Below are 26,224 nucleotides of genomic sequence, written 5' to 3' on the forward strand. Positions count from 1 at the left end.
ATCCGTGGATATCCCACCACTATTCTTGGATTGATAGAAGCAGAACGGGCAAGCATTCCATACTGTCAAGTGACTGCTAGCAAGTCGAGGCTGCCATCCCGGCCCAGACAAACCGCCACAATGTCCACGTCGACTCACGTCAAGCTCTTGTCACGAGACATCCAGATCCAGGCTACATCTCTGCAATCATCAGTTTCATCCGACAACAGCGGCCACCTGACACTGAACGTCCGATACCACAAGCCTCCTGTCACTGATGGCAGGACGCCTACCGTCTTGTGCTTACCGTTCTGGGGCGGTTCGGCATCGACATTCGACAGCGTCCTGACACAGCTTGCATTGTTGTCCTCGTCGAGCATCAGCGTGGCACTGACTTATCGAGGAACAGGGTCGACACATGCTCGAGGCCCGGATACAGCTCAGGATCACTCCACCTCCAGCCTTGCCGCCGATGTCGTCAGGGTCCTATCCAGCCCAGACTTTCTTGACCTCGTTTCGTCGGGGAGACTCGTACTCGTTGCCCACAGCATGTCCGCAAAAATCGCGTACCATGTCCTCTATCTTCTCGCAAGCGGTGGCATTGGCAACGGCGTCAGAATCGAAATCGAACGCATGTTACTCCTGGCGCCTGCACCGATTGGGCCTCTCAATCTTCCACCCGAGATGTGTGCGCAACAACTCAGAGCCTACGACAGTCTTGAGAGTGCGGGCTGGACGGTGCGAAATGTACTTAGCTACGCTCCGCTGGATGATGACATGGTGAGGAGACTTGCCGGCGACGCTGTGGGGATGAGTCCTGGCGCGAAGAGAGGGTGGGTGGAGTACGGCATGAAGCTCGATTGCACAGAGGTATTGAAGGGGTTCATGACTCTGATGAAGGATAGGCGTGCGTTGAAGGTGAGAGTGCTCGTAGGGCGAGAAGATAAAGTTGAGACTGTGGAAAAGGTGTGCAAGGAGACTGTAGATGTACTACAGTCGATGGGGGTCGATGTGAAAATAAGAGTTGTCGAAAGGTGTGGGCATTTGCTGCCTGTTGAGGCTGTGAAGGACGTGATCAGTGAGATTAGGGGCTTGCTTGGACCGTGATCATCGAATAGATCCGTATAGGTCGACATAGGGTGTATGACGGTGCCATTCGCAAATAACCCGGCATTCACCTTCTCGATGAGTGCCATTGGGATGCTCGGGGTCGTCGACATTGTAGGCCTGTTATTGAAGTGTCAGACCACGCAAACCACGAGGAGAATCAGTGGAGAATACCGGAAACGTATGCGTCAGACAGGCATGTAGAACTTGGCGAGCAGTGGTACATTCACATGAGGCTCTATCTTTTCTCTTTCTTTCTCTCTCTTATACTCATCGTCCTCTCGAAGCCGACGCAGGACCAATCCATTGCTCGCAGTGACACTGATCGAGCTGCCTTTCTCGGCAAAACGCTGTAGCATCATCGCGTCTCAGTTGGATACTCGCTGCAGATCATGATGCTCTCCCCGCAACCAGTCGCCAATCGCAATGATCACAAACCTGGAGAACACCTACTAGTATTAGGCAAAAAGGTGCCGAGAGTAACATGAACGCGGAGTGCTGGAAGCGAGTGTCTTGTAGTGGAATGAAACCTCGAGCTCTGTCTGGCACAGTCTTCAAGAGCTTCAGAGACCTGGAGCGAACACCTCATCTCGCCCTGTAGGACGCTGTATTGACCCGTCATTAATGATGTTTACTTCGGGCATTGTTGCAGGCTTGCTGTTCGCAGGATTGGCTCAATGTGCCATTCCTTTGTGCCCGGCGCCACCCCAGAATGCAAGCAAGCCTATCCTTGACTCGTTCGTCTCGTTCTCGATCGAGTTCTCATCATTCCCGGACTTTGCTGGTATGGTTGTTGAACTTGTACTGCGAAGAGTTGCTTAACAAGACGCTCAGGCAATTCAAGCAACCCGAATGCCTTCTCGTACACCCTCTTGAAGAACCTTGGAGGGCTTCAGGGCTCGAATCCAATCATCAGAGTCGGTGGAAACACCCAGTAGGTCATATTGCCTTCCTTTGTTACGAGCGACCAACAGTGTTGGCAGGGACTATGCCACGTTCGATGCTTCTCAAACAGAAGCATTGATCGGAAGTTTCAACTTCAATCGATCCAAAGACTATCCGACCACGATATCAATCGGCCCATCATATTTCGACTCGTACTCGACATGGCCCAATATGACGTTCTTGCATGGCTTCAACCTGGCAAAGAATGGCACCGTCGGCTATGATACCCTCATCGGCACTGTCCCCTTGGCTTGCAAAGCACTGGGCAATGGCAAACTTGCATACTGGCAGCTGGGCAACGAGCCTGACCTCTACAAGACCAGCTCCCAGGGTCCAGTTAGACCGAGCTGGTGGAACGAGACCGACTACGTCCAAGAATGGCTCAATAAGACTCGGATCATGAAACAGCTTGTCCAGGAAAATTGCCCAGAGGTGGTCGCCCAAGGCAAGTTCAAGTTCTACGCACCAAGCTTTGGAGGTGCAGGCAACAGTCTCAACCTGATCAGGACCTGGAATGCCGGACTGGATGCAGACAATGACATCGCTTTTATCGACAGCCATAAGCAAGTACCTATCTATTTTGCTAAAGAATGATCTCGACTGACTCGAAGCAGCTACATCGGAGGCGCCACTCAGCCTGGCGTGACATTGCAAGGCACCCTGATGAATCACACGTCGACCGTCCTGTCGGTAGCCAAGCATCTGAACGAATCCAATCTCCTTGCCAACACCGGTCTGCCATACATACTCGGCGAGACGAACAGCCTCTACAACGAAGGCGCACCGGGTCTGTCAAACTCCTTCGGTGCCACTCTGTGGGGTGTCGACTTCAACCTCTACTGCGCCGCTACGGGCATCGGACGTGTCCACATGCACCAGGGCACCAATTACCGCTATGCATCATGGCAGCCCGTCCAGACCGTCAATGAGACCCTCGGCACAAAAGCCCCGTACTATGGGAATATCATGGTCGCAGCGTTTCTCGGTGACCTGACGGCCAACAATGTGAGCATAAGCGACATCGAGCTGGGCAGTACCTACCAGAACGCGTACGCAGCGTATGTCAATGGCCGACTGGAGCGTGTTGCCATCATTCAAATGCGGGCTTACAATACCACAACCGGCGCGAGTGGGCCACGACCGAGCGAGACGTTCACCTTCCAGCTGCCGCCTGGTACGAACAAGGGCGCAAGTGTTAAGAGTGTTGGCGTGCAGAGACTCCTGGCAAACGGAAGTGATGCGATCACGGGGATCACATTTGATGGGTACTCGTACAATTACGAGCTGGATGAAGGGAGACCGGTGGTGCTCAACAACGTCACCAGGAACGAGGTCGTTCAGGTTGCTCAGAATGGAATGGTGACTGTGGATGTGCCGTGGTCGAGCGCGGTCATATTGAATCTGCACTGGTGAGACGTCGATGGCGATACAATACTAGTACATGTAGCTTTCCAGGACCTTCGCCTTCATGCTCTATCTTCCACCTCCCGTACTTCGTTGTCCGTCTTCTCGTCCCTGCCAATCTGTTGCTGTTGAGCATGCTGGTGGGGAACCACCGTCTTCCCTCTGCTAGTAAAGACTCCTCCCGTGATGCCGCCCTTGTGGAAGAGCAGCGGAATGTCTTCAAGTTCTAATCCCTTCGTTTCAGGATAGAAGCAATACACCATTGGAATGAAGAGGAAGTTCTGAATGGCGAAAATGACAAACGTCCGCCATCCGATATTCTGCATCGCAATAGGCGTGACCTAGCGGATTATCGGTATCAGTCTCTCAGTGAATGACCCTTCAGAAAAGGGGGTCGCGCTGCTGACTCACCTTGACCACCACAAAGACGAACATCCAGTTCCACGCGCTCGAAATAGCTTGCACCTTCGCTCGATACCTAGTCGAGGCACCGGAAGCCATCTGCACGAGCGTTAGTAAACCAGTACTCGTACAAGGGTAAAAGAGCTGGAAGAGGAAGATGAACGCCGTCGCTCCATACGCCGTTCCTCTCGAGCCGATCGACAACAATATCGACACCATGACGAAGCACAGACAGAGCCCAGCCGGAGAGAACATGAGCAGCAACCGACGCCCGAACTTGTCGATTACGAAAAGCGGCAGTACCGACCCGACGAGGTAGGTCACCTCTGTACATCCACCCAGAATCGGCGACAGCTCACGCGACAGCGACATCTGGTCCTGATAGATGACTGGGGCGTAATAGTTCAACATATTGCTGACTTGAATGTGGCAGATAGAGAGTACATAGAAGATATTGATAGGATTGATGGAGGACATCTCCCAAGAGTGGGAGATATCCCGCTACATATACTATCTAATAGCAAACAAGTATCCTCCTTTGCCATGAGGCATGTTTGCATACAAACAATACCACAAAGAAGATGTAGAAGTACTCAGAGGCCTGACAATCAACTTGCTGCCACTCAGCTGTTGTCCAAATTGAACCGAGATCGTAAGCATCAAGCGTCTGAAGTTCTGGGTCCCATGGATACTGAACAGCTCCTTGAACTTGAACGGGCCGCCCTTGTGCTCTTTCTCGACCACGCTTCGTATGTCAAGCAGTGTCCCCGTGACTTTCGGATCGTCCTCGCTCGTGCCCAGCAGCGCGGTGACGGTTGTCTTCGCATCCTCCAAGCGGTCACGCTGGACGAGCCAGCGCGGTGTCTCAGGAAGACCGATCACTTGCAAGACAAGCAAAATGGCGAAAACCGCTTGGAACGCCAGGGGAAAGCGCCACTGGATGCTTGAAGACGAGAAGCTGAGACCATAGTCCGGCCAGTATGCTATGACAACGCCCAGGATGGTGACGGTGCCTTGGAACGTGTTCAGAACACCTCGGTGGGAGGCCGGGGAACATTCGGAAAGGTAGACCGGCGCAGTGGAACTGTTCATGCCGTTGCCAATACCCGTCACGATGCGACCGACAATGAGTTGGCCGACGGTGTATGACGGCCCAAGAATGGCGTTGCCGATGATCATGATGCTGCCGCCGAGGATAAGGAGCGTGCGCCGACCGAGACGTTCGCCAACAAAGTACGTTATGATACTGCCGACGACGCATCCGACTGTGAAGAACGGACAGTAGTTAGCTCAATGTCGGGCCATCTCAATCCGGCAGAGGAGTTGAAGAAAGGACACCATTGGGAAAAAGGGTCGAAGTCGGGTCGAAAAAGGGGAAGCAAGCCAACATCCTGGCTATCCACAAGTGAGAAGAAACGACTGAAAGACTGACTATCATATAAAGCCGTGATGTTCCCCTGCATGTCCGCATCAGGATGATTGAAATCCTGGCCGAATTCATTGTTGGCGCCGATGATACCGCCCATGACACCTGCGAAACGTTGGATCATTAGCATCGTATTCTGTTCGATAGTCGTTCTGCACAGGACTAGAAGATGTTCCATCAGGTTGGGGCCATGTGTATACCTTGATCATAACCCAGCAGCAAAAAGGCCTGGCATGATGCAGCCGTGACGGCGAAGACCAGAGTCTTGCCCGCGAAGCTGTGCTTCCACAGTCGCATTGTAGCAGTAACTCGTAAGTTGTAACTGGCTCTCTGGATATCCAACGTCGAAATTGACAACGAGGCGGACGTTACTGAGAGAACAGATTGCGGACAAGATTGATATCCGACGAGCTACTATTATATCGTCCTCGCAGTGCTGAGATCGGAAGTATTCGCATCCTCCACGTCCTTGACCCATCCGGGGGCTCACTAGGCGAGTCTGGAGTCTCCGTACTTACAGAATACCAGCATGATGCCAGTGTGCGGGCCGCAGGGGATAAGCAGGGAGCTTGTTTCTCGCTGTAATGCCCAGCGAGCCTGGCTGATACGAATTATGACTTTGCTCACTGATCTCATACAGCCCCTGGAATGGGAGATCTCGGTGCATCATTGTGAGTACCAAGAGCGTGCAACGGCTAGAGTCTTGCCGGGGCAATGCGCAGCGGCAGATCGCCGAGAAAGTCTGGTGGTGGAAGGAATATCACATGTGACGAAGGAATGGCTCGGCACATCAGACGCCGAAGGGACGTTCATCATCAGTACGAGTAAAGGATTAGAGTGAAGTTCAGCCAGTTCATGCATTGGTAACGTATTGAAGTGCTGCGCTAGCCCAGTAAACACCAGTATACCTATTTCTTGGCGTTGATACTGTAGGTCCACTATGGCGTTTACAAGCCTCGCCCATAGCCTTGCCAGATTGTCGGAGCGCAGAGCCAAAGCTTGGTCCGACAAAGTATCTTGCCTGGACTATGCACCCAGGTCTAGATGAACACTCGAAGAGCTTTCATCCACCCGCTTCTTCCTTTCTCGGCCGCCATTTCGAGACTGCCTCTTCTGATACCGACTGTGACATTCATGTCTTCTGCTTTGACCCACATCTTCCAATCTCTCGACCAAATCTTCCAGAAAAGGTACAACGCCAGGACAATGGGAGCCGCCAGGTAGTTTTCGAAGAACGTTTGTGCGTCAGGACTTGAACCCAGGGGGAACAAAGACGTGTAGAACGTGGCAATCATGGCGAGTGCATTGAGCGCAACGCCTATATAGCTTCCAGTGATTCCGAATGCAGCTCTGTACGGGAGTTGTTCTTTGGTGAAACCGTGCGCGTACCAACCATGTCGGAAGCCTATTTCCAATTGTCAGTCCTGGTCTTGATTTTTACGGGGTTTTCACCAGACCAAAAGCCCTCGAGGAAAGTAGTTGTCTCCAAGGAGGACGCCGAGCCCGAAGAGGCGCGACGCGAAAGTGCGAGGGCGCAACTCACGAGGAAAACAGGAGAGACTGGAGAGACTTACGGACGTGTGCAAGATTGATGCTGAACCACAGGAAGAAGAAACTCAATCCGGACAACGCAAGCAACCATGTGAAAATGGTGCCAGAAGCATTCGCCTCACCGATATAAGCAAGACAGCCGAATAGTAGCTGAATCACAATGCACCAAACCGGGCGTCCCTTCTTGTCCACGTACATCAAGAACCTAGGTCCCATACCTCTGGCCGCAAGTGCTTGCATGGTTCTCGAAGATCCGTATGTGCAGCTGTTGGCAACGCTGATGACTGAGATGGTGATGACAGCGTTCATGACAGACGGTAAGCCCTTGACGCCCGCATATTTGATGGCGAGCACAAACGGTGACGCTTTCGTATTGGCGCCGCTGGCCCCCAGGAGATCCTGGCTGTCAGACGGCACAATCAGTCCAACAATGAACAGAGACAGGACGTAGAAGGTCGCAATCCGCCAAAACACCTGCCGAGTGGCCTTGGGCAGCGATCTCTGGGGATCAGCCGCCTCAGCTGCAGCAAGACCGACCAATTCTGTCCCGCCGAAGGCGAATGCTGCTGTGACGAAGACACTGTAGACATTGTTATTAGCGATATGTTGTGGTTTGAGACGTGTAGATATGAAATTGCATGTACGAGGGAGTGTCGAATGCGATTTTAGTGCTGAAAATACTATGGCACCCATATGGTAGACAACTCAGGGGTAATTCCCACAGGGGCAACTATTCCGAAAGGGCTGAGGCGGTCGCAAAACCATGACAGCAACGGGGGATATCATCTCACATACCTGCAGAAACCCTTGAAGCCGTTCCGAAATGCACCTGGATCGTGCCAGTAGTGAGCGCCAATGTAGCCACGGTTGTCCGATGGGACGCCACCACAGTCGACAACGATGCCGAAAATGATGAACCCAGTGCAAGCGATGATCTTGATCAGGGCCAGGACAAATTCCACCTCACCATATCCGCGGACTCCAAAGATCTGGATACCGCACAGGAAGACCAAGAATATCGTGATCCACACACTGACGTGAATGTCGTCGCGCCAATACTGAATGGTGATGGAAGCAGCCGTGAGTTCGAAAGGTAGGACTGTCAGCCAGCCGATTGCGTAATCCCAACCGACAGCAAAACCCCAAGATGGATCGACAAATCGGACTATGTATGTGTAGAAAGCGCCGTTCACTGGATATAGCACTGTAAGCTCGCCGAGAGCTTGCATAGTACACAGCAACATGAAACCAACGATGATGAAACCGAGTAGGACGCTTGCCGGACCGCCAGTGTGTAAGGCGCCACCAGAGCCGACAAAAAGACCTGCACCGATAGAGCCGCCTGTGGTTGTTAGTAAAGACCGCCCATAATGCTCAAGGCCAACCGTTTGGGATCCAATCAAGATGTTGTCATCTGGCTTGACCTCGAACTCACTTACCGATTGCTATCATTTGCATATGGCGCGACCGGAGCTTCTGAGCCAAGGGATTGTGTTGCCTATTGACCGGATCTTCCTCATCAGCATATGAGATCTCGCTTGCTAGCTGTCGCATGTGCGGATCGTTGAACTTTTCCGGGTCGGATCCATGAGGGGAGACATCGGGAGCAACGTCCTCGCCAGTCGCGATGTGCTTCTCGCTGGACGGCTCAGCCTGGTAGCCAGCCACGGTGTTGGCAGCCATGTTGAGGGAGCGCGTGTGTAACGAAAGTGAAGAAGAGGTTGGAAAGGTAAGGGACGGGGTGAAACGAAGCGGAGGGAAGTGCCTGCGTCGCTACTTAAGTGAAGTCTGCCACAACGGCCATCATTTCCATATCCTGTCGGCAAAGAAGGCCGTTTGCAGCATGAACCCCGGTTACCTCGTTCACGGTTACGAGTATGAGAGCCATGTGTCGTTAGTGACGCGGGTCAAAGTGTGCTGATTCTTCTCTATGGATCGCCACAGGCCAGCAATAAGGAGAGTTCCATCAGCGCCTTCTGATTTGGGCATTCGTAGCCCGTAGGTCATTTGGCGTTTTCTGCTTGGCATGATGCATCCGGGGTGAAGGCTTCCTTTGCCCTTTTGGATTGGTGGCCGCATTCAAATCTGCGGGGAAAGGATGAGGTCTGTGGAAGTCGTAAGTCATCGCCACAGCTGTCACTTTGCAAGAAACAGGGAGGGTGTGGACTCGGAGTGCCGTAGAAAGCCAATCGTGGCTTCTGGCAGTGGCACCATCGGCCTGCAGGGGCTGCGGATCAATTTATTGCAGTGTAACATCGTTCGACGATGCTTTGGGGAACTGCTTGGCCTCACTGAAGCACGACTGAAGCACATCTGCGACTGGCCATGGTCCATATCGCTTACGTAAATGGCGCGAGATGTGTCAAGCATGGAAAAGCACCAGAAGCAAGTCTTAAGCTTCCAAAGTCGGGGAGGATAATTCAAGCGAAACAAGCCATCGGTTATCCAAGGATGTGCTCGGTCGCATTCTCCGTAGTGATGCATTCTCGGTCCGACGATTTCCTTTTCGTGGCATCGACCCCGGAGAGGAAGAACTTGGGCATACTCCGTACCACCATAGTACATGGCAGGAGATCGAGGAGGACAGGCACCGGCAGTCTGTGACTAGGTTACAAGAGAACCAAGACACCTTGGCTGGCCAAGTCTTTTGGCTTGGGAGGAGCTTGACACGACGACTGATGCGAGGTTGGAGCAATCATCATAGGACTGTTACAGGTAGCTTGTCGTGTTTGTCCTCCTCTTTACCTAGGTAATTAGCGAACCTCCACCCCCAAGGGCCAAGAAAGGTGGCACAATGGAACCGGGGGGGACGGGGGGGGGACCCTGATCATTACTCCGTAAGGTACTCCGTAGGCGAATATCTGACCCTCTTGCTGCCAATACGAGCCGGCGGCTGTGGTGACATGACACCGAGATCTCTTGGAGCGGCGTAGGAAGCTCATTCCTTATATGGGAAAATCGATCTAGACGCCGAGGAAGGTAAAATCATTTAGGACACCGGCCGTAACAAATGTATTGCATCTTCTCAGCATCAAAATCATAAGCCTGGGACCTATCTTCGTATACAGTGCAGTGTTCCGAGTAAGCAGATATCCATTCCCACCAAGCCATGAGCTGTCCTTCCGAATGTGACAAGGATCCTAAACCCCGTGCGCCTTGCATCTCGCCCAGGAACGACAATTACCTGTGCCCGATGATTGTTTCAACTCCACCAGTGCATATGCGTATCAACAGCACCTCCCTCTGCGTCTGGCTTCTTCCGGATCGCGAGTCCCGTAGCCCGGTCCTCCACCTTCAGATTCGCCGATACCCAATCCAACACTCGGCAAACCCAGCCAGCTTCGTCTTTTGTCTCCATACCCAACTCTAAAGCTTCCGTTGTGGCCATGGTGTCCTGCAAAATAGTCGTCTCCATTCTCACTCCGATACCCAGGAGTTTGCTGCAGCCGGGCCATCTCGACAGCATCCTTTTGATGCTTCTGCTCGATCAATTTTCGCGCAATCACCCGAAAGACCTCCTCGATGCCTTCACCATCCTTCGCATTGACTTCGTGACAGCTATCCCATCCAATATCCTGGTTCCAAAATCCCGAGCTGCGTTTCGAGTCTGGACTCTGTATGTTGCCAGGTTTCATGGTCAAGGGGGGTGTCGAAGCAGTACTCTGCGCAACCACGGCTCCCAGTTGCTCTGCCACATATGCAATGGTTCTCTCAAAAGTGACCTCCCGGCGCGAGGGATCATCTGCAACAATGTCGGTCTTTGTACCAACCACGTGGATGATGGGCATGGCCTCTCCTTCCTCGCAATTCTCCTTCATCTCTGCTAGCCATGTCTTCATCTCTTCGAAACTGTGTTCATTGGTTATGTCGTAGCATAGCAGACCAGCATTCGCGCCTCGATAATAGAGTCGAGATATGCTTCTGAACCTCTCTTGCCCCGCAGTGTCCCATATTTGCAGGCGAACAGTCGTCGATGTGTCTGGGTCGGTAATGCGTTTCGTGACAAAGGACGCGCCGATCGTCGACTGAACGTTTTTAGACAACTGTGCAGTTGGGTTTATGAAGCGGGACACAAGGGAAGTCTTTCCAACCCCTTGAGCACCAAGAACCACCAGTTTGGCCTCTATCGAGGTCGCAGGAATAGGCTGAGGGGCCGTCGTCGTGATCAAGGGCGGAGCAGCACTCATTGTGGCTGAGGGACGACAGGGGAAGAAAAGAGGGAAGGGTAGGAAGACGTGCTTCTTCTGAATTTTTCTATCTCATTTTTTCAAGAGTAGGCGGAGCAACGGGAAGGAGCCCAGTACCGTGGTAGCCTGTAGCTTATTGAGTCACGATGTCTGGTTCAGAGAGGTCAGCTGGTGCAGCATCGAAGGCCTGAACGACAATGTCAGCTTCCCTTAGTGATTTCCAACAAGCGAAAAAGAAGATCAACAGAAGGGAAAAGGAGAAACGCGACAAGAAGGTGAACGTGGAAGAGGAGAGTCGATGTTGCAAAAGTCGCAGTTCGAAGATCGCTCGCTCTCGCCCCCAGAAAACACTCAAGCCTCGCCTTTAACGAGTAACAACCCCGCCAAACTTCTGCAATCTGCTCTCGCAATCTCGCAATCAGCAGCAGGGTCGACAAGGCACGAGCCCATTGACGAACTGTCATATTGATATTCGTATCACGCGGGCATACCTGGCAAATTGCCTGAAAACAGCTGACACGAACAATCGAAGACCTTTTCCAGACCACGCCCTATTTATTGTCCCTGCAGACCATGTCCCCAGTCAGCCACGGACACTTCCTCCGGATCCCTCGTTCCGCTCGCCTACCACGCACAGTACGGCTTGACCCTCTTAGAGAGGAGAGAAGAAGAGGTGGGACAATAAATGCACAAACGAGAATTTCTCGAATTCTGAATGACAAATGGCAAGTCCTCGATGGCATCCGCAGTCTTGCCACAAATCGTCGACAGCATAATGGTCATGTCTCGCTTAATTCCGCTGCACCGAGCGGCACGGCAGTTCTCCTGGATTCTACTCGTACCCCAGTAGGCAGGTGTAGGTGTCTTCAAGTCTTGGTACACCTGGAGAGCTGCGTCCTGTGGGCGGCGCGAACTCCGTCAATGATGAGATCGTTGTTATCCCCGCCTCCTCCAGATCGCCCGTCAGTGCGAGTCTTGATGCACTACCCACCACTTCCACCCAATCGACGCCGATATGCTTCTCCATTACGTCCTCCACCGACATAATTTCCTCCAAGTTGTCCAGTCTGGAAGCATCGGGCCAGCTCTTATAATCTTGTTCGCTTTTCTCGTCGTCCTCGCCTTCTACATCTCCTTCTTCACCTCCCCAGGTCGACGCACACCGGCCGTTCCTCCAGATCCTGAAAGACTCCCTATTTTACCTTCCAGCGAAGAAGCATCATCGTCAAGATGAATCACGACGAGGGAGAACGGCCAGACGTTGGCACGCTCACTGGTGAAGAGGTGGCAAAGCACAATTCTCGAGACTCCTGTTGGGTCATCGTACATGGAAAAGCCTATGATGTGACAGAGTTCTTGCCAGGTTGGTGGTGGTGAACAATACATTTGCAGTATGTGGCTAACACCCAAGTTAGAGCACCCGGGAGGCCCCAAGATTATTCTCAAGTATGCCGGAAAAGATTCTACTGAAGAGTTCGACCCAATCCACCCTCCAGACACCCTTGACAAGTACCTGCCGAAAGAGAAACACCTTGGACCGGTCAACATGGAGACGGTGCAGAAAGAGGAGAAAGAGGAGAGCCCAGAAGAAATAGAAAGACAAGAAAGGATCAAGAACATGCCGCCTCTCGAGGCATGCTATAATCTTATGGACTTTGAAAGTGTCGCCCGATATGTCATGAAGAAGACGGCTTGGGCATATTACAGCTCTGGTGCGGATGATGAAATTACCATGAGAGAAAATCATTCTGCCTTCCATAAGATCTGGTTCCGGCCAAGGATATTGGTCGACGTTGAGAAGGTGGACATCAGCACGACCATGCTCGGGACCAAATGCGACATTCCCTTTTATGTCACCGCCACTGCGCTGGGCAAACTGGGACATGCTGAAGGCGAGGTGGTTCTGACGAGGGGCGCGAAGAAACATAACGTCATTCAGATGATCCCGACTCTGGCATCGTGCAGTTTTGATGAGATTTGCGACGCTCGAGAAGGTGACCAATGCCAATGGTTGCAGCTCTATGTCAACAAGGATCGAAAAATCACGAAAAAGATTGTTGAGCATGCAGAATCACGGGGTTGCAAAGGTTTATTTATCACCGTCGACGCTCCCCAACTTGGCCGACGAGAAAAGGACATGCGGAGCAAATTCGACGACACCGGCTCCAATGTCCAAAACACCAGTGGCGACAACGTTGACAGATCTCAAGGTGCCGCCAGAGCCATTTCGAGTTTCATAGACCCCAGCCTTAGCTGGAAAGATATTCCATGGTTCTTGAGCATCACAAAGATGCCCATTATACTGAAGGGCGTGCAGAGAGTCGAGGACGTTTTGAAGGCCATTGAAGTTGGCGCACATGGTGTGGTTCTGTCCAATCACGGCGGTCGTCAACTGGACACCGCACCTTCAGGAATTGAAGTGCTTGCTGAAGTCATGCCTGTCCTACGAGAGCGTGGTCTCCAAGACAAGATTGAGATTTTCGTCGATGGCGGTGTTCGACGAGCAACAGATATTATCAAAGCTCTCTGCCTAGGAGCGAAAGGCGTGGGCATCGGTCGACCTTTCCTTTTCGCCATGTCTGCATACGGTCTACCTGGGGTGGACCGGGCGATGCAACTCCTTAAGGACGAGATGGTAATGAACATGAGATTGATTGGTGCGGCGAAGGTGGAAGATCTTACCCCGGACATGGTGGACACTCGTGGGTTGGCATCTCATACAGTGCCTGTACCCAAGGATATACTTGGTCAGCGGTCCTACGATCCTTTGATCACCGCGCACCAGATGATCAAACCCAACCTGTGAGCAACTATTCTTGGACCCCCTTACTTGGACTGGAAGTTTTGTAGGCAAGTTGGAGCACAGGAGAGCTGGGATACATACGGTAGTGTCGGATACATCTATGATACTCTCAAGTTCGCGCCATTTGTGTACCCGTGTTGTCTTGTGTTGCCCTCCTTTGGATCCGCACATAATGGACGCTGGTCACAGCATCAACCTGACCGATCCAGAGTTCTTGTAGCTTGGGGAGCCAGTTACCAGGAGGTCAGCCCCGTCACGTGCCTACAAGGTCTTTGGCAATGTAAGCTACTTGTTGACTTCGTGAGACTCCCGAAAGGATCCTCAGCAGCGACGAATCAATCCAGTCATACGGTCGCATGTATGGACAAGGAAGGAGGATTGATTCAACCACATGGACACGAGTTTGCTCGCCTGTAAATACCCAACCACCTAGGTATCTGTCGAGCTGTTTACCCCGCTGTGGTTGGCATATCGGATGACCTGGGGCCATCATGCCACATGGACCCTATCATTGTGCTTCCACACAGCGCCACGAGGACCGGCAGCTGCTGAGTCACGATCTCGCAGCGCTTCTTCACTAATGTTCAATTACCTACGCTGACTACCGGATTGAGTTAATTCCAGCTCGGTATGAGCGCATTCTTTGGACAATCTCAGTCTTGCACAATGTTCCTTCTATCCAACTATCCATTGCAGCTGATTCTGGGCCGTTGCGGACATGAAACAGGCTCGCGAAAGGACATACACTATGTATCCCAGGATGCCTCTTATCGGGGACGATTTCCCTGAGACGATCTCAGTATATTCGACAACCCTACGCAAATTCACCGGTGCTAAAGTTGATCCATACACTCGCTATGTGGCCTATCTGCTGTTTCGCGACTTCAACATCGCCGTTGCAGGTCAACGCAATGTGAATAATGCGCTCGGCAACCTTCCAGTCCATATCTCGGTAGCACCAGCCGACAAGCTTTCATTCGGCTGGTGTCCGTCGCATGTCATCTACGACAGGGCGGTCCACGAGCAGGAGGGAGCTTATGATCACTTGGCCGTCATGGTCGCCCTGGGAGAAACTTTTCATGAGACATATGGGGCTATGGTTCTTTCAGAGATGGTTGCGGCAGCAGCTGGCCCTGAGGATCTGGCGCCGCACTTGGTTCAATGGAAAGCTGCACTTCATGCATGTAATGGAGCTTTCGCCACAACCGATTTCGGTCTATTGGTGGAGGACTATATCCGACTGTATCCATATCACATCATCAGCGTTGAGAGGTTAGAAAGTCTCATCCCGCCAAGGACCGTTGCTCAGGCGCTTCAAGCTCTGCTTGATGTTACCAGCGGGCGCCAAAAGCAAGTCACGTATACGGGCAGCGCGATCATTTGTTGGATAGGAGCTGTAGCTGAATGGCTCTGCGACCTTCGAATCACCGTGTATCAGACCAATGGAGAGCAGTTGCGGAGGACACACCCAGACGAGGAACCACAGCTAATACTGGTATTCGTGGAGGAACCTGGTCTCGCGTACTCTTTCGAGCCCAGAGGCCAAGACTCTGCTGGTATCGCGGACTTGACGCTTGTGGACCGGACGTATTCTTCCGCAGTCCACGCGACTCCGTTTGGTGGTCGGGTTGCATGGCAGTCTCTCCTTCCACGAGTCTTCGGCAAAAGCTTTCATTACTTAGATCATGATGAGGCCAAAGCGTTTGGAATGATGATCGGTAGCGCAGCCCGGATGTTCGAGGGACTTGCCTTAGGCAAGGGACATGAAGACCACAGTGATTTGGTTTCGACGCAGAATCAGAGTAACACGGCGTCCTATGGGACTGGGTTGGTCGAGACCCTGACGAACTGGCTTCCGGAACTCCGACGTTTCCAAGGCCGAATGGAAAGACCGCTGAAAATGTCGCATGAAGACGCATCGGCATCCTACGTGGAACACCTGACGAGGATAAGGAATGCTTGCCATTGTGGGATATGCACCGCCAAAGACAAGCTCCAAGAAGGTCAAGACGGCGTGCCGCCCTCTCACGGCTATTGTCTTGCTGTGCTGGTCGAAACGATCATCGCATTAGGGCTATCACTCTCCAGGATGACGGTGGCAGCCCGACTGTACCCGACGCGGTCGGGGATCCAGAGCTTCTATCTTGGTCAGGTGTCCAAGCGACTGGAAGCACGAGGCAAGGACTGGAAGGAACACTTTGAAATTGTGTACGGCAACGAGTGGAACGCGCCCGATGCTCGCCGTCTTCAGAACTCGGTTCAAATTTTCACTGGATCAAGGCCGACGAAAGATGTGCCGGGGAATCTAGTCGCCGTCTCGCATGAAGGTATTTGTGCGTACTTTGTGGCTTTGGAGAAGGGATATAAGTCGGATAAGGACCAGCAGGTGAAATTGATACGTGTCGTCAGTGGGAGCATCAATGTTGGAGAGAAGCTGTTCGACCGGGCTTGTATTGGCGCAGTTGCAGATATCGATGTTGACCCTGATGAGCCATGGGAAGAGATGGAATATGCTCACCTGCCGGCGGCAATCTTTTGTAAATAAAACAATAAGTATTTTAGTGAGTAGGTCGGATCAGCGGAGAAAGGAACTCCATAAGGAGTCTGGCCAGGCTTGTGGGCAATGGCAATGGGCAATGCGTACCGCCAGCATCCGCAATACTGCAAAAGTCGGAGAAGACTCGGGGACATGAATGAGGGCTTGAGGGATTGTTTCTTGTATACGAGATATGGAGTACGAGTACTGTGTACTGTGGTCCGTGATTGGCACCCACTGCCATCCAGTTGGTTGTCAGATAATTGACTGATACTGGCTTTGATCTCGCTAGGCGGCTCCTGGCTAAGTCACTCTTTGATTCGTGGTCCCCAACTCCGCCATGTCCGGAGAGAGCCACCTGGAGAGGGGCAGAGGGGCTCATCAGGGCTCTTCCGTCCCAGCTAATAGGCCCTAAGAGCTGTGTCTAAGCCAATGACGAAACTTGCATGGGCTTCTTACCGGCTCAGAGCTTCTTTCATTGTTTCGTGGTTCGAGATAAAAAATCCCCCGTTCATCACCAGTACTGCTAAACCATCAACAGCTCACAGTCCCTGGAGTATCTGCTACGGCCTGCTCCTGTGTAGACTGATTCATCGTGGTCTACCCAGACAATGGCCGCCTCAGCCCTGCTCAAGAGCCGTTGTCGGCGTCCTTCCTATCTCAACAAGCTTGCCAAGGCGGAGGACCTTATCGACCTGTTTCCTCACGGGTCCTATATTGGCTGGTCAGGTTTTACAGGAGTAGGATATCCAAAGTGAGCACATATCCCGTCCTCCCGGTCATTCTTCTGAATCCTTTGTTGACCAGTCCGCCAGGAAAGTGCCGACGGCTTTGGCGGATCACGTGGAGAAGAATGGACTCCAGGGGAAGCTCAAGTACAACCTCTTCGTCGGAGCCTCTTCAGGAGCCGAGACCGAGAATCGATGGGCTCGCCTCAATATGATCGAACGACGAGCTCCTCATCAAGTCGGCAAGGAGATCGCCAAAGGTATCAACAATGGCAACATCAAATTCTTCGACAAGCATCTTAGCATGTTCCCCGTGGATCTCATGTATGGCTTTTATACCATGCACAAGGCGAATAACAGATTGGATGTTGCTATCGTCGAAGCTTCTGCCATCACCGAAGACGGTGGCATTATTCCCGGTGCCAGTGTGGGAGCTTCTCCCGAAATCATCCAAATGGCGGACAAGGTAACCTCGTCAGCACTCTGCGGATGAAGCCGGGCGCTGACGAAGCTATCAAGATCATTATCGAACTCAACACTGCTGCGCCTAGTTTCGAAGGCTTGCACGACATTACAATGACAGACTTGCCACCACGGAGAAAGGCCAGTGACCAGTTCTTTTCTCTAGTCTTTTGGAGAAGACTCCTTATACTGACTAGTACTGCAGCCATACCTGATCATGGCACCTGAGGATCGCATTGGCACACCCCATATCCCCGTTGATCCGGAGCGAGTGGTTGCTGTTGTCGAGTCCGACTATCCCGACCAGACCACCGAGAATGCCCCCGAGGATGACACATCCCGAGCGATTGCAGCTAACCTCATTGAATTCTTACAACACGAAGTCAAACATGGCAGACTGCCCGTGAATCTGCTCCCCATTCAGTCTGGTATTGGAAATATCGCAAACGCCGTGGTTGGCGGACTGGCTGTAAGCTCCATCAGACCAGTCATTGTGTGATACCCCATATATCTGACCTCTTTCAGAAAGGAGGAGCCAACTTCAAGAACTTGAAGGTGTGGACAGAAGTCTTGCAAGACTCTTTCCTCGACCTGTTTGACAGTGGTAACCTGGACTTCGCGACCGCCACGTCCATTCGATTCTCGCCCGGCGGCTTCCAGCGTTTCTACGACGGAGTAAGTGACCTTCAGTGTGGACAAAACCATGCCTTTGCTGCCCATCACTAACGCAGCCCTAGTGGGAACAATACCACACGAAGCTCCTCCTCCGATCTCAACAAGTGTCCAACTCACCGGAAATCATCCGAAGATTAGGTGTCATTGGCATGAACACTCCCGTTGAAGTCGACATCTATGCCCATGCCAACAGTACCTGCGTCATGGGATCCCGCATGCTCAACGGCCTTGGTGGATCGGCCGATTTCCTCCGTTCATCCAAGTACTCCATCATGCATACACCCAGTACTCGACCTTCCAAGACCGACCCTACAGGCGTGAGCTGCATCGTTCCAATGTGCACACACGTTGACCAGACCGAGCATGATCTCGATGTTGTGGTGACTGAAATCGTGAGTTCCCTTTGCTTAGACTTGCGTAGTCTTTAGTCTTTCGCCAGACCCGGCTGACTGACGTGACAATACAGGGTTTGGCCGATGTGCGAGGCTTGTCTCCACGAGAACGGGCACGCGAGATCATCAAAAAGTGCGCACATCCAGAATACAGACCCATCCTCCAGGATTATTTTGACAAGGCCGAGTTTGAGTGCTTGAGAAAAGGCATGGGACACGAGCCTCATCTGCTCTTCCAGGCATTCGATATGCACAAGAACTTGGTCGAGAACGGCACGATGAAAATCAGCGGCTGGAAATGAGTGCCTTTGGAATGAGCCAATCAATATCTTAGGTTGACCAGCAGTCAGTCGTCATACCAGATAAGACCTTGAATGGGGGGTTGTCATCCATGAGCGGAATGGGAACAGGCGCGTTGAAGACGGAATAGTAGTAGCCGCGTACTCCGTACAGAAATTGGGTGTACCAACAACCAGCTGTGTTGGTATCTGAGACGGACATTCAGGCGTAGGATCAATATAGCTTTCTTGTGCTACCACTTTGGATATGAGTTCGCGCTGTCGCCCTCCCGTCTCGCTCATGAGTAGAAACAGCTTTAGGAGTGCTCGGAGGTCACGTGGGTGCTCACCCAGACCGTGTCAGCTTTCAACACCTAGGTACCTAAGGCGTTCTGGAACCAATGTCTCGCGACTCGCCTTCTTCTCACCTTTCTTACCCCTTCACGCTCCCGCTTTACTATGTAATCCACCCACGCCGTGACGGTCTGATGATTGATCCGGAGTCAGAAGCCTCCCCTGACGGACGAAGGCTTTGAAGACGTTTACGAGACACCCCACGAAAATCGAAGCACATTTTATAAACGACGCGGGGATCGCCCTTAGTTGGCTTGATATGAGCTGCCACATCGCAGTGTCATTCGCCATCTTGTCAAGAATGGGACCTGGCAACGATCCGTTCGACGTTCGTCAGGGACACTACTGGGCTAAGTGAGGCCGAGCCCGAGCCCGAGCCCGAAATTTACAGTACTCATTCCGGATCAACCCACCGAACTCCTTGCCAGCAATATGGGGCATGAAGGGGTTATTGGCCGGACGATCTGGGGAGGAATACCCTTTCTGCAGAGCAAAATCCGAGCATGATGGGTCAAAGGCCCGCGAAGCTTCCCATCACGACACGAATCAAGCCCGCGACTCCGAAAAGAGTTTTCCTTAAGACACCATCCTCACAACATCCTCACCATCTTGGATCCGTCCCGAGACAGTCGCCGTGAGAAGATTGCGAGACGATTCCACCATCATGGGATCCGTACCAGTCACTGACTTTGACCATATTGGGGAGAAGGTCTTGAGTCCAAGGGCGCTTGCGCACGTCGTTCTCCGAACCGATGCCGGCAATTTCCAAAAGATGGTCGACTTCTACACTGCCTTTCTAGGAGGCAGGGTGACGCATGGGAATGACTTTCTGTCGTTCATCACCTACGACGAAGAGCACCATCGCATCGCTTTGATCGGCATGCCAGGCACCGGACCCAAAGTCCCCACAAGCTCCGGATTGGAACACATTGCCTTTACATTTCCTACGGTGTCGGCGCTCCTCGTCGCATACCGTCAGCGCCAGGCACGAGGGATTTGCCCCGTTTGGTGTGCGTCAACCATGGGCCGACGACCTCGATTTATTACAAAGATCCCGACGGAAACATGTTGGAAACGCAAGTGGACAACTTCGACACCGTCGAGGCGGCCAACGCATTCATGACAAGCAAAGAATTTGGCGAGAACCCGGTCGGGACCGATTTCGACGCCGAAGGTTTCATCGCCAGACTTAAGCAAGGCGAATCCGAGGAAGTATTGAAGAAACGCGTCGAGATTGGGCCAAGAGCTCTCCCAGATGACTTGTTTTGAGAAATCATGTACAGTACCAGTATCTACCTCCCAAGACTGAGGCTTAACCTCCCAGTCGATGCTCTCAAAGGCTGCTGCTGCGCAGGAACAAGGATCCCTGCAGGGCACGTAGCCACCATGTATTGTTGCCGACTTGCCCATCAAATCCTGGACGCTGTCAAGCCCGTCATCATAATGATACTGTGTGTTGCAGAGCAAAATGTTTCCATACCATTCGATTCTTCCATTATCTTCATCCCACCTCACCGAGTTGGCATTGGATCTAACGAAGCAGCCACCCATAGCGAGTTGCTCACCGTCGCGCTACGGACTATGCCGCTCTCGGGCTCGGGCTCGGCCTCGGACCAGTGAAACTCGGCGGCGCTCACTGAAGTACTGTACCTACCTAGCCCGTAGCTGAGGCTCGTGGACCCAGACCAGAGGTATTGGGGTCTAGTGAACTACCGTACAGTACGAGTACGTGCCATCATGGCGCGCTCTGACCGGGTCCGAAATAGTCAAGGCCTTGGGGCAGCAGCCAACCGGCCATCCCATCCCGCTGCCCGGATCCCGAGGTGGATGTTCGGGGTAGAGTGTCCGAGTAACCTCTCTTTCCAGGCTTGGGTGGTGACCTCATTCAGTTCTTAAACCATACATCCTTTACTCCGTACACTTCGTGCGCTGCATTCGTCAGGCCAGCCAGCCAGCGAAAGCCACCACCTAGACTACAAGATGTCGTACGTGACCAAGGACACCGCCTGGCCTACTGCAGCGCCATTAGCTATCCAGCGGTGAAAAGCTTGATCGATCGATTTTATTCTCTGGCCGACGACACCAGTCCCGAAGCCGGACCTCGAATGGCAAGCGAGATTTTCACCCAGGACGCCAAAATGATTACAGGAGCGGCGGAATTCAGTGGCCACGAAGGTATGCAATGCAAGGCGAAGATGCGGTCCTGTCCTGGAGCATATTTGGGGGATTTATGGCCGCCTGCCCACCTGGCACAACTGGCCCACCCCCCCTTTGAAAACTGAAGCCTCCTGACGCCTAACGCCTGGCCATAGAGATATCTCGGAGCAGAAGCAATGCCTGGAAACATATTTCGAAGCGGCAGCACACCGTTCAGCGGGTTTTCGTGCACGACAAGGAGGGCCGCGACCTAATGGTCTTGGGCTCCATTGCCATGACGTTCAGGAATTCCAAAGTGGTCGAACAAGAATTCACAGCTCGCTTGGTTGTGCAAGAACCGAGCAGAACTTGTGGGGGCCCACATCGGCTGCAGTTGATGCAGGTTTTTGCGGTAGGTGGTTCTTGCTACCCCAGTTGATCCCTCCCCCTATTACACCGATGCTCAAGATCGTTTTTGCTGATATTGGTGCCGCCAGTGCCAACAGGATTCGGCACCCACATTGGCGGCTTTGAAGGAATCATAAATAGTCCAAAAGTTGACAGGGTGAATCGAAATCGATAAGTCATTCTCACGCATATAACTCGGCACGCAGACCTTTTGTTGAGGGCACTGAGCTGGGCCGGCCTTGTTGGCAGACAAGAGAAAGGAACTGATCCGCCATCGTGCGAAAAAAGAAAGGCTATTTCGCCTCAATTGACTCCTTCATTCCCGCAGTACAAAACATGACAGCATCACTGTAGTTCATCAATTTACATCGCCCTCTTATAAGCAGGCCGAAGTCGAGACTCGGTCCCAGAGTGGCAGTCACTTTTTACACCATATGTTTACCCCTTCCAGCGGGTGGGATTTGTGCAAGTGGTTAGGGGGTCAAAGCCAGAGCGATCGCGAACCATATCAGCGCTGTCTGGGATGCCCTTATAGCAGGTCCCAATTCTAGACCCCACATGCAGGAGGTGGTCCTGGCTTGAGATTCGGTCGGGACTACATCTTGCAAGCCTGATAGTGCTGCCACTGGGGAGTTCTGTGCTGCTTGCACAGCTTCTGAGCTCAAGTGATCGGGGTCAATCTGAAATGCTGAAATGCTGGAAGCATCATTCGATCAGACCGGTGAACGGGGGATTCCAGGAAAGCGGCTCTTTCTGCATGGGAAGAACCGGCTCCTCAGACACTGGACCTGGTATCAAATCACGAACGACAGGTCCAGGCAGGTTGTCTCAGGATCATACGTCGGCAACATGAGACACCAGTCGTCCAGCTCGCTATCGAATCCGTTGTTAGGGTAACCCGGATTCTGGAGCAGATCGAGAGAACTTTAGCACTCCGCCTTCTCCAGGAATGGGGACTCTGGAGGTGGCTATAGGGCTAGAAAGGGGAGACACTCACATTATAATCTTGATTCATCTGATTGTCGATTGATGGAGCAAAGCCGACGCCGACGCCAGCTTTCCCTGTCTCTCCTCTTCCTCCCTCGGACGATCTGCCAGGGTCGTCCTGCGTTCCGACACTTGATCCGTCCAGATATGAAGGATGACCCGGTCGAAGGAATCGGGCACTTCTCCTCGCCAGGGCTGCCACCTCGGTCACAAATGGAAAGGATATTTCCGAGTCGGTGGCGAACTCTAAGCGGGCAAAATGCCCGGAGCAAATGGTGAGCATAGAAATGTCTAGGCGGACACTGGGCTGATCTGGAAATCTCAAAATGTGGATAAAAAGAGTGATAAAAGCATACATGGGTCCGAGAAATGTGAGACTATAGGCACTTCCGTCAGCGTCATGGCTCAAAACGCTGGTCGGCGTCTGTCCACCTACGGATGTGGAGTGCTAGCGTCAAAGTTCATGTGTGTGGTGCTAAGGATGATATCGCGACATGTTCTGGCCACTTTTTGGGTCGACTTTTCCCTTTGGACGGCAAGAGACGGCTCGTGCATTGAAATAAGCATGTTTTGGGACCAAGGGATGGCTAGAATGGTGTGGATGTCGAGGAGGGTAACGTAGTATGCGTACTGTAGGTACATGGCACGATGAAGGCTCAGGCATGCATGGAGCTCGTTTGGGTCGATTGGCGCTTCCAGGCGGAAAACGTGCTCTTTGGAACGCTTCAAAGATTCGAGCTGCGCGTCCAAGCTGGTGATTTCGCCGATAAGGTTGTAAGGTGCCTGGGAGAGGTTTTGCAACGCTTGGTAGGAAAAAATCTTACGATAGGCTTGGGACGACAGTTGGGCAAGCCTGATCAGTGTGTCGTAGTAGAAAACATTGGCCGAGCTTCCTGGGGTCAACGTCTGAGGTATTTGACAGTTGATTTCCGCATCGTCCATAATCTAAAACATTGCATGTCAGGGCACATTGCTCAAGCGCTTTCGACGTTGAACGCGGATCAACATACCGAGGGTCGTCCTGACTGGCTGGTAACGTGTTTTTCCAAGCAATATGCCGCCCAGAAGACCAAACTTCGCTGTGACTGTTCGTCCTGGCTCAATTTGGCAGAGGGGCTTGCTTGACGGTGGAGCCCTTTGGAAATCGCGAGTCGTAGGGCACTTGAACACAGCATGTATTCAAGACACGGACTAGCGATATTCTCGCAGAAATACGCCTGTTTAGGTTTTCAGCATCTTTCAGACCCCCTAGGTGTGATGCGTGGTTACCATCAGGGTCAGTGCTTGTATGCCAATCATTGACGTCCGAAAATAGAGGATTTCCGTTTGCACCGAGAGTGCGTTCTCGAACCATCCCCAGGCTGCTTGATTTGAGTCCCGTATATTCCTGAGTTTGGAGACTTCTATGCGGCAACCTGATGCGTAGATTGTGTTGCGAAGTGCATACCAGCCAGGATCGTCATCGTCATGATACCCAGCGCTCAAATGAGCTGCGAGTCTCGATTCAAACCAATCTCGATGGACGATGCCTAACGCAGCGTCGACTGCCCTATCGAAATAAGCTGCCAGATTGTCTTGTCAGTCTGGCGCTCGCATGAAAGTAGGCTTTGTCCAACGCAATGATACCTTTTGTGTATCTCCATGCCAGCTCGGGCGTGGGCTCTGATACTCGTCTCAGTGATAGTTTTCTGTCCGTCTTCAGTCGTCGTGCCACATCCTTTATGAAAGTGGTGGCAATATCACGAAAGCCTGCGTCCGGCAGCCGGTCAGTCACCCAGCTTATTCCGGACTCTGAGCAGATAGACAGGTATGACTTCGGTCCTGTACTGATCAGCATGCGGGTTCGGTGTTACGGCAACAGGGCACACACCGTGATACTCCCAGTTAGACTGATAAAGTATTAGCTTGTGGCCCACATTGATCCCAAGCGCCCAGAAGCGTTACTTACGAGCTCATCACGAGAGATTGCCCCTTCCCCCGGTATACTGCTGGGAGTGTCGACCATACCACTAGCAGGACCGCTATATTGTGAACGAACTTGATCTGCGTTGTGCTCGATCGATCCCATGGCTGAATTTTGGTCGAAGTTGAGTGGTTGAGTCAAGCCGCAGTGTACGCCAAATGGCTGAGGAATTGATGACGCTGGTGAAAAGGAATCCGCGCCACCTGTCCCTTCTGCCGGCATCGTAGACAAGTTCATCAGAGGAGGCGACTGCCGATTCCAGACTCAGACATCGCAAGCAATGATTGGTCAAAATTGGGCAACGATTGTCTCTCGTCCGACATGTCGGAAGTAGTGGGACGTCGCGTGAGATCGATCACTGGGGGCGTGGACGAAGAGTCTGTCCGGGTAGGATTGACGCTGGGAGGCAATGAAGCAGTCATGATGGACCGAGCACGGCTGTCAGACTGGGACTTTTCCACCATGGTCTCGAGACGGGCCAGTCTGTCTGTAAGGGTGTTGTAGTCCCTTGAGCCGTACTTGTGCCTTGCGCGAGACCCTGCCGGCCGGACGCATTCTCGCTTTCGATCTATACAATTTGCGCAGGGATGACCTCCATTGCCTGCAGAAGTTAGGTAGCTGATTTCGAGCTTGCCCCAGCTTTGACATACACCTGACTTTCTTCGATCTACAAAAGTTACAGGCCACGGCACGCCCGGTCCTGGGTTGGGGGCTGCATTCTGGTGTCAATGGGCGGCCCCTGGTGGAAGGGCTTTCGGTTGATGACATTGTTATTTCATTGAGGTCGTGGAGTCGGCGCAAGTTGAGGATGGAATTCGCAAGACGGAAAGCACAAATGCGGACAATGGGATAATGCATGCATGGACCTAGCTGACCTTTAGGTAAGATTGTGTGGGTGTTACTTGGGAGTCAAGCTAAGCAGGCCGAGGTCTGGGGGCCAATCCGGGGGCGGGGAAAGGCTCGTCCTCGTCGTGCACTGCTTTACATACCTACGTGACAGAGCTGTAACAACACACGCCCAAGGGACTGGGGAGCTATTGCGGACCACTGAACATCCTATTACAATATTCCCTTCCTTTAAATGTCTCCGCAACTCGATGGTTCCCTTTGATTCACAAGAGGCAGTCAGACCTGAGCCCGACAGCACTGAAAACCTCCAGGAAGGAAGCAGGCGAAGTCGGAACCCACGACTCCTCCTACATCGTACCTCCGCGTGAGGCTGTCACCTTTGTCTCCACAATACAGTAGCTCGGGCCGAATTTTGGGCCGCACGGAGATCGCGGGTTGGCCGAGCCACTTGGTCGGCTCTGGCTCGTACCTTCAAATCGGGACCATCATTTCATCCTGGGAGGAAGGGAAAGCGGAGAAGGAGGAGAAGGCTCCAGGACTGTTCCTTCGCCTGCCATTGCAGAGAAAGCGTTGAACCACCCATTTTCCACGTCTCTGACAAACAAGGGCAGACGATACTTCCCCTATATACTCGATCGGCCACCCACCCATC

At 52.5% G+C, this 26,224-nt stretch overlaps 10 protein-coding genes across 10 annotated transcripts; 6 read left to right on the forward strand and 4 right to left on the reverse strand.

Annotated features, from left to right (window-relative positions):
• Positions 1-120: 120 nt before the first annotated feature.
• PV05_04300 (uncharacterized protein) lies at positions 121-1,086 on the forward strand (the record flags this gene model as incomplete). Its single annotated transcript, XM_013460698.1, has 1 exon — positions 121-1,086. The coding sequence occupies one exon, from the start codon at positions 121-123 to the stop codon at positions 1,084-1,086; it is 966 nt and encodes a 321-aa protein (XP_013316152.1).
• Positions 1,087-1,713: 627 nt separating this feature from the next.
• Positions 1,714-3,444, forward strand: PV05_04301 (uncharacterized protein; the record flags this gene model as incomplete). The annotated part of the gene is made up of 4 exons (XM_013460699.1): positions 1,714-1,870; positions 1,921-2,020; positions 2,070-2,598; positions 2,668-3,444. The coding sequence occupies 4 exons, from the start codon at positions 1,714-1,716 to the stop codon at positions 3,442-3,444; spliced, it is 1,563 nt and encodes a 520-aa protein (XP_013316153.1).
• Positions 3,445-3,497: 53 nt separating this feature from the next.
• PV05_04302 (uncharacterized protein) lies at positions 3,498-5,560 on the reverse strand (the record flags this gene model as incomplete). Its single annotated transcript, XM_013460700.1, has 5 exons — positions 3,498-3,776; positions 3,847-4,252; positions 4,409-5,102; positions 5,270-5,368; positions 5,464-5,560. 5 exons carry the CDS (start codon positions 5,558-5,560, stop codon positions 3,498-3,500), a joined length of 1,575 nt encoding a protein of 524 aa, XP_013316154.1.
• A 549-nt stretch (positions 5,561-6,109) lies between these two features.
• Positions 6,110-8,782, reverse strand: PV05_04303 (uncharacterized protein). Its single transcript, XM_013460701.1, has 4 exons — positions 8,254-8,782; positions 7,610-8,156; positions 6,838-7,394; positions 6,110-6,668 (listed from the first exon to the last, which is right to left on the reverse strand). Exons 1-4 carry the CDS (start codon positions 8,495-8,497, stop codon positions 6,304-6,306), a joined length of 1,713 nt encoding a protein of 570 aa, XP_013316155.1. The 5' UTR covers positions 8,498-8,782; the 3' UTR covers positions 6,110-6,303.
• A 1,031-nt stretch (positions 8,783-9,813) lies between these two features.
• Positions 9,814-11,700, reverse strand: PV05_04304 (uncharacterized protein). Its single transcript, XM_013460702.1, has one exon. It carries the CDS (start codon positions 10,999-11,001, stop codon positions 10,042-10,044), a length of 960 nt encoding a protein of 319 aa, XP_013316156.1. The 5' UTR covers positions 11,002-11,700; the 3' UTR covers positions 9,814-10,041.
• Positions 11,640-13,986, forward strand: PV05_04305 (uncharacterized protein). The gene is made up of 2 exons (XM_013460703.1): positions 11,640-12,364; positions 12,417-13,986. Exons 1-2 carry the CDS (start codon positions 12,232-12,234, stop codon positions 13,805-13,807), a joined length of 1,524 nt encoding a protein of 507 aa, XP_013316157.1. The 5' UTR covers positions 11,640-12,231; the 3' UTR covers positions 13,808-13,986.
• A 361-nt stretch (positions 13,987-14,347) lies between these two features.
• On the forward strand, positions 14,348-16,608 carry PV05_04306 (uncharacterized protein). The gene has a single exon (XM_013460704.1). It carries the CDS (start codon positions 14,523-14,525, stop codon positions 16,347-16,349), a length of 1,827 nt encoding a protein of 608 aa, XP_013316158.1. The 5' UTR covers positions 14,348-14,522; the 3' UTR covers positions 16,350-16,608.
• Positions 16,609-16,830: 222 nt separating this feature from the next.
• Positions 16,831-19,144, forward strand: PV05_04307 (acetyl-CoA hydrolase). The gene is made up of 7 exons (XM_013460705.1): positions 16,831-17,094; positions 17,156-17,534; positions 17,588-17,671; positions 17,736-17,999; positions 18,056-18,205; positions 18,268-18,597; positions 18,672-19,144. Exons 1-7 carry the CDS (start codon positions 16,952-16,954, stop codon positions 18,897-18,899), a joined length of 1,578 nt encoding a protein of 525 aa, XP_013316159.1. The 5' UTR covers positions 16,831-16,951; the 3' UTR covers positions 18,900-19,144.
• Positions 19,145-19,683: 539 nt separating this feature from the next.
• On the forward strand, positions 19,684-20,498 carry PV05_04308 (uncharacterized protein; the record flags this gene model as incomplete). Its single annotated transcript, XM_013460706.1, has 2 exons — positions 19,684-20,239; positions 20,281-20,498. Exons 1-2 carry the CDS (start codon positions 19,894-19,896, stop codon positions 20,496-20,498), a joined length of 564 nt encoding a protein of 187 aa, XP_013316160.1. The 5' UTR covers positions 19,684-19,893.
• A 1,748-nt stretch (positions 20,499-22,246) lies between these two features.
• PV05_04309 (uncharacterized protein) lies at positions 22,247-24,828 on the reverse strand (the record flags this gene model as incomplete). The annotated part of the gene is made up of 8 exons (XM_013460707.1): positions 22,247-22,469; positions 22,581-22,678; positions 22,771-23,137; positions 23,197-23,705; positions 23,771-23,977; positions 24,030-24,322; positions 24,535-24,649; positions 24,709-24,828. The coding sequence occupies 8 exons, from the start codon at positions 24,826-24,828 to the stop codon at positions 22,247-22,249; spliced, it is 1,932 nt and encodes a 643-aa protein (XP_013316161.1).
• Between the last annotated feature and the right edge of the window lie 1,396 nt (positions 24,829-26,224).

This window comes from Exophiala xenobiotica, assembly GCF_000835505.1.
Source record: "Exophiala xenobiotica strain CBS 118157 unplaced genomic scaffold supercont1.3, whole genome shotgun sequence".
In the NCBI taxonomy this organism is placed as follows: Eukaryota; Fungi; Ascomycota; class Eurotiomycetes; order Chaetothyriales; family Herpotrichiellaceae; genus Exophiala; species Exophiala xenobiotica.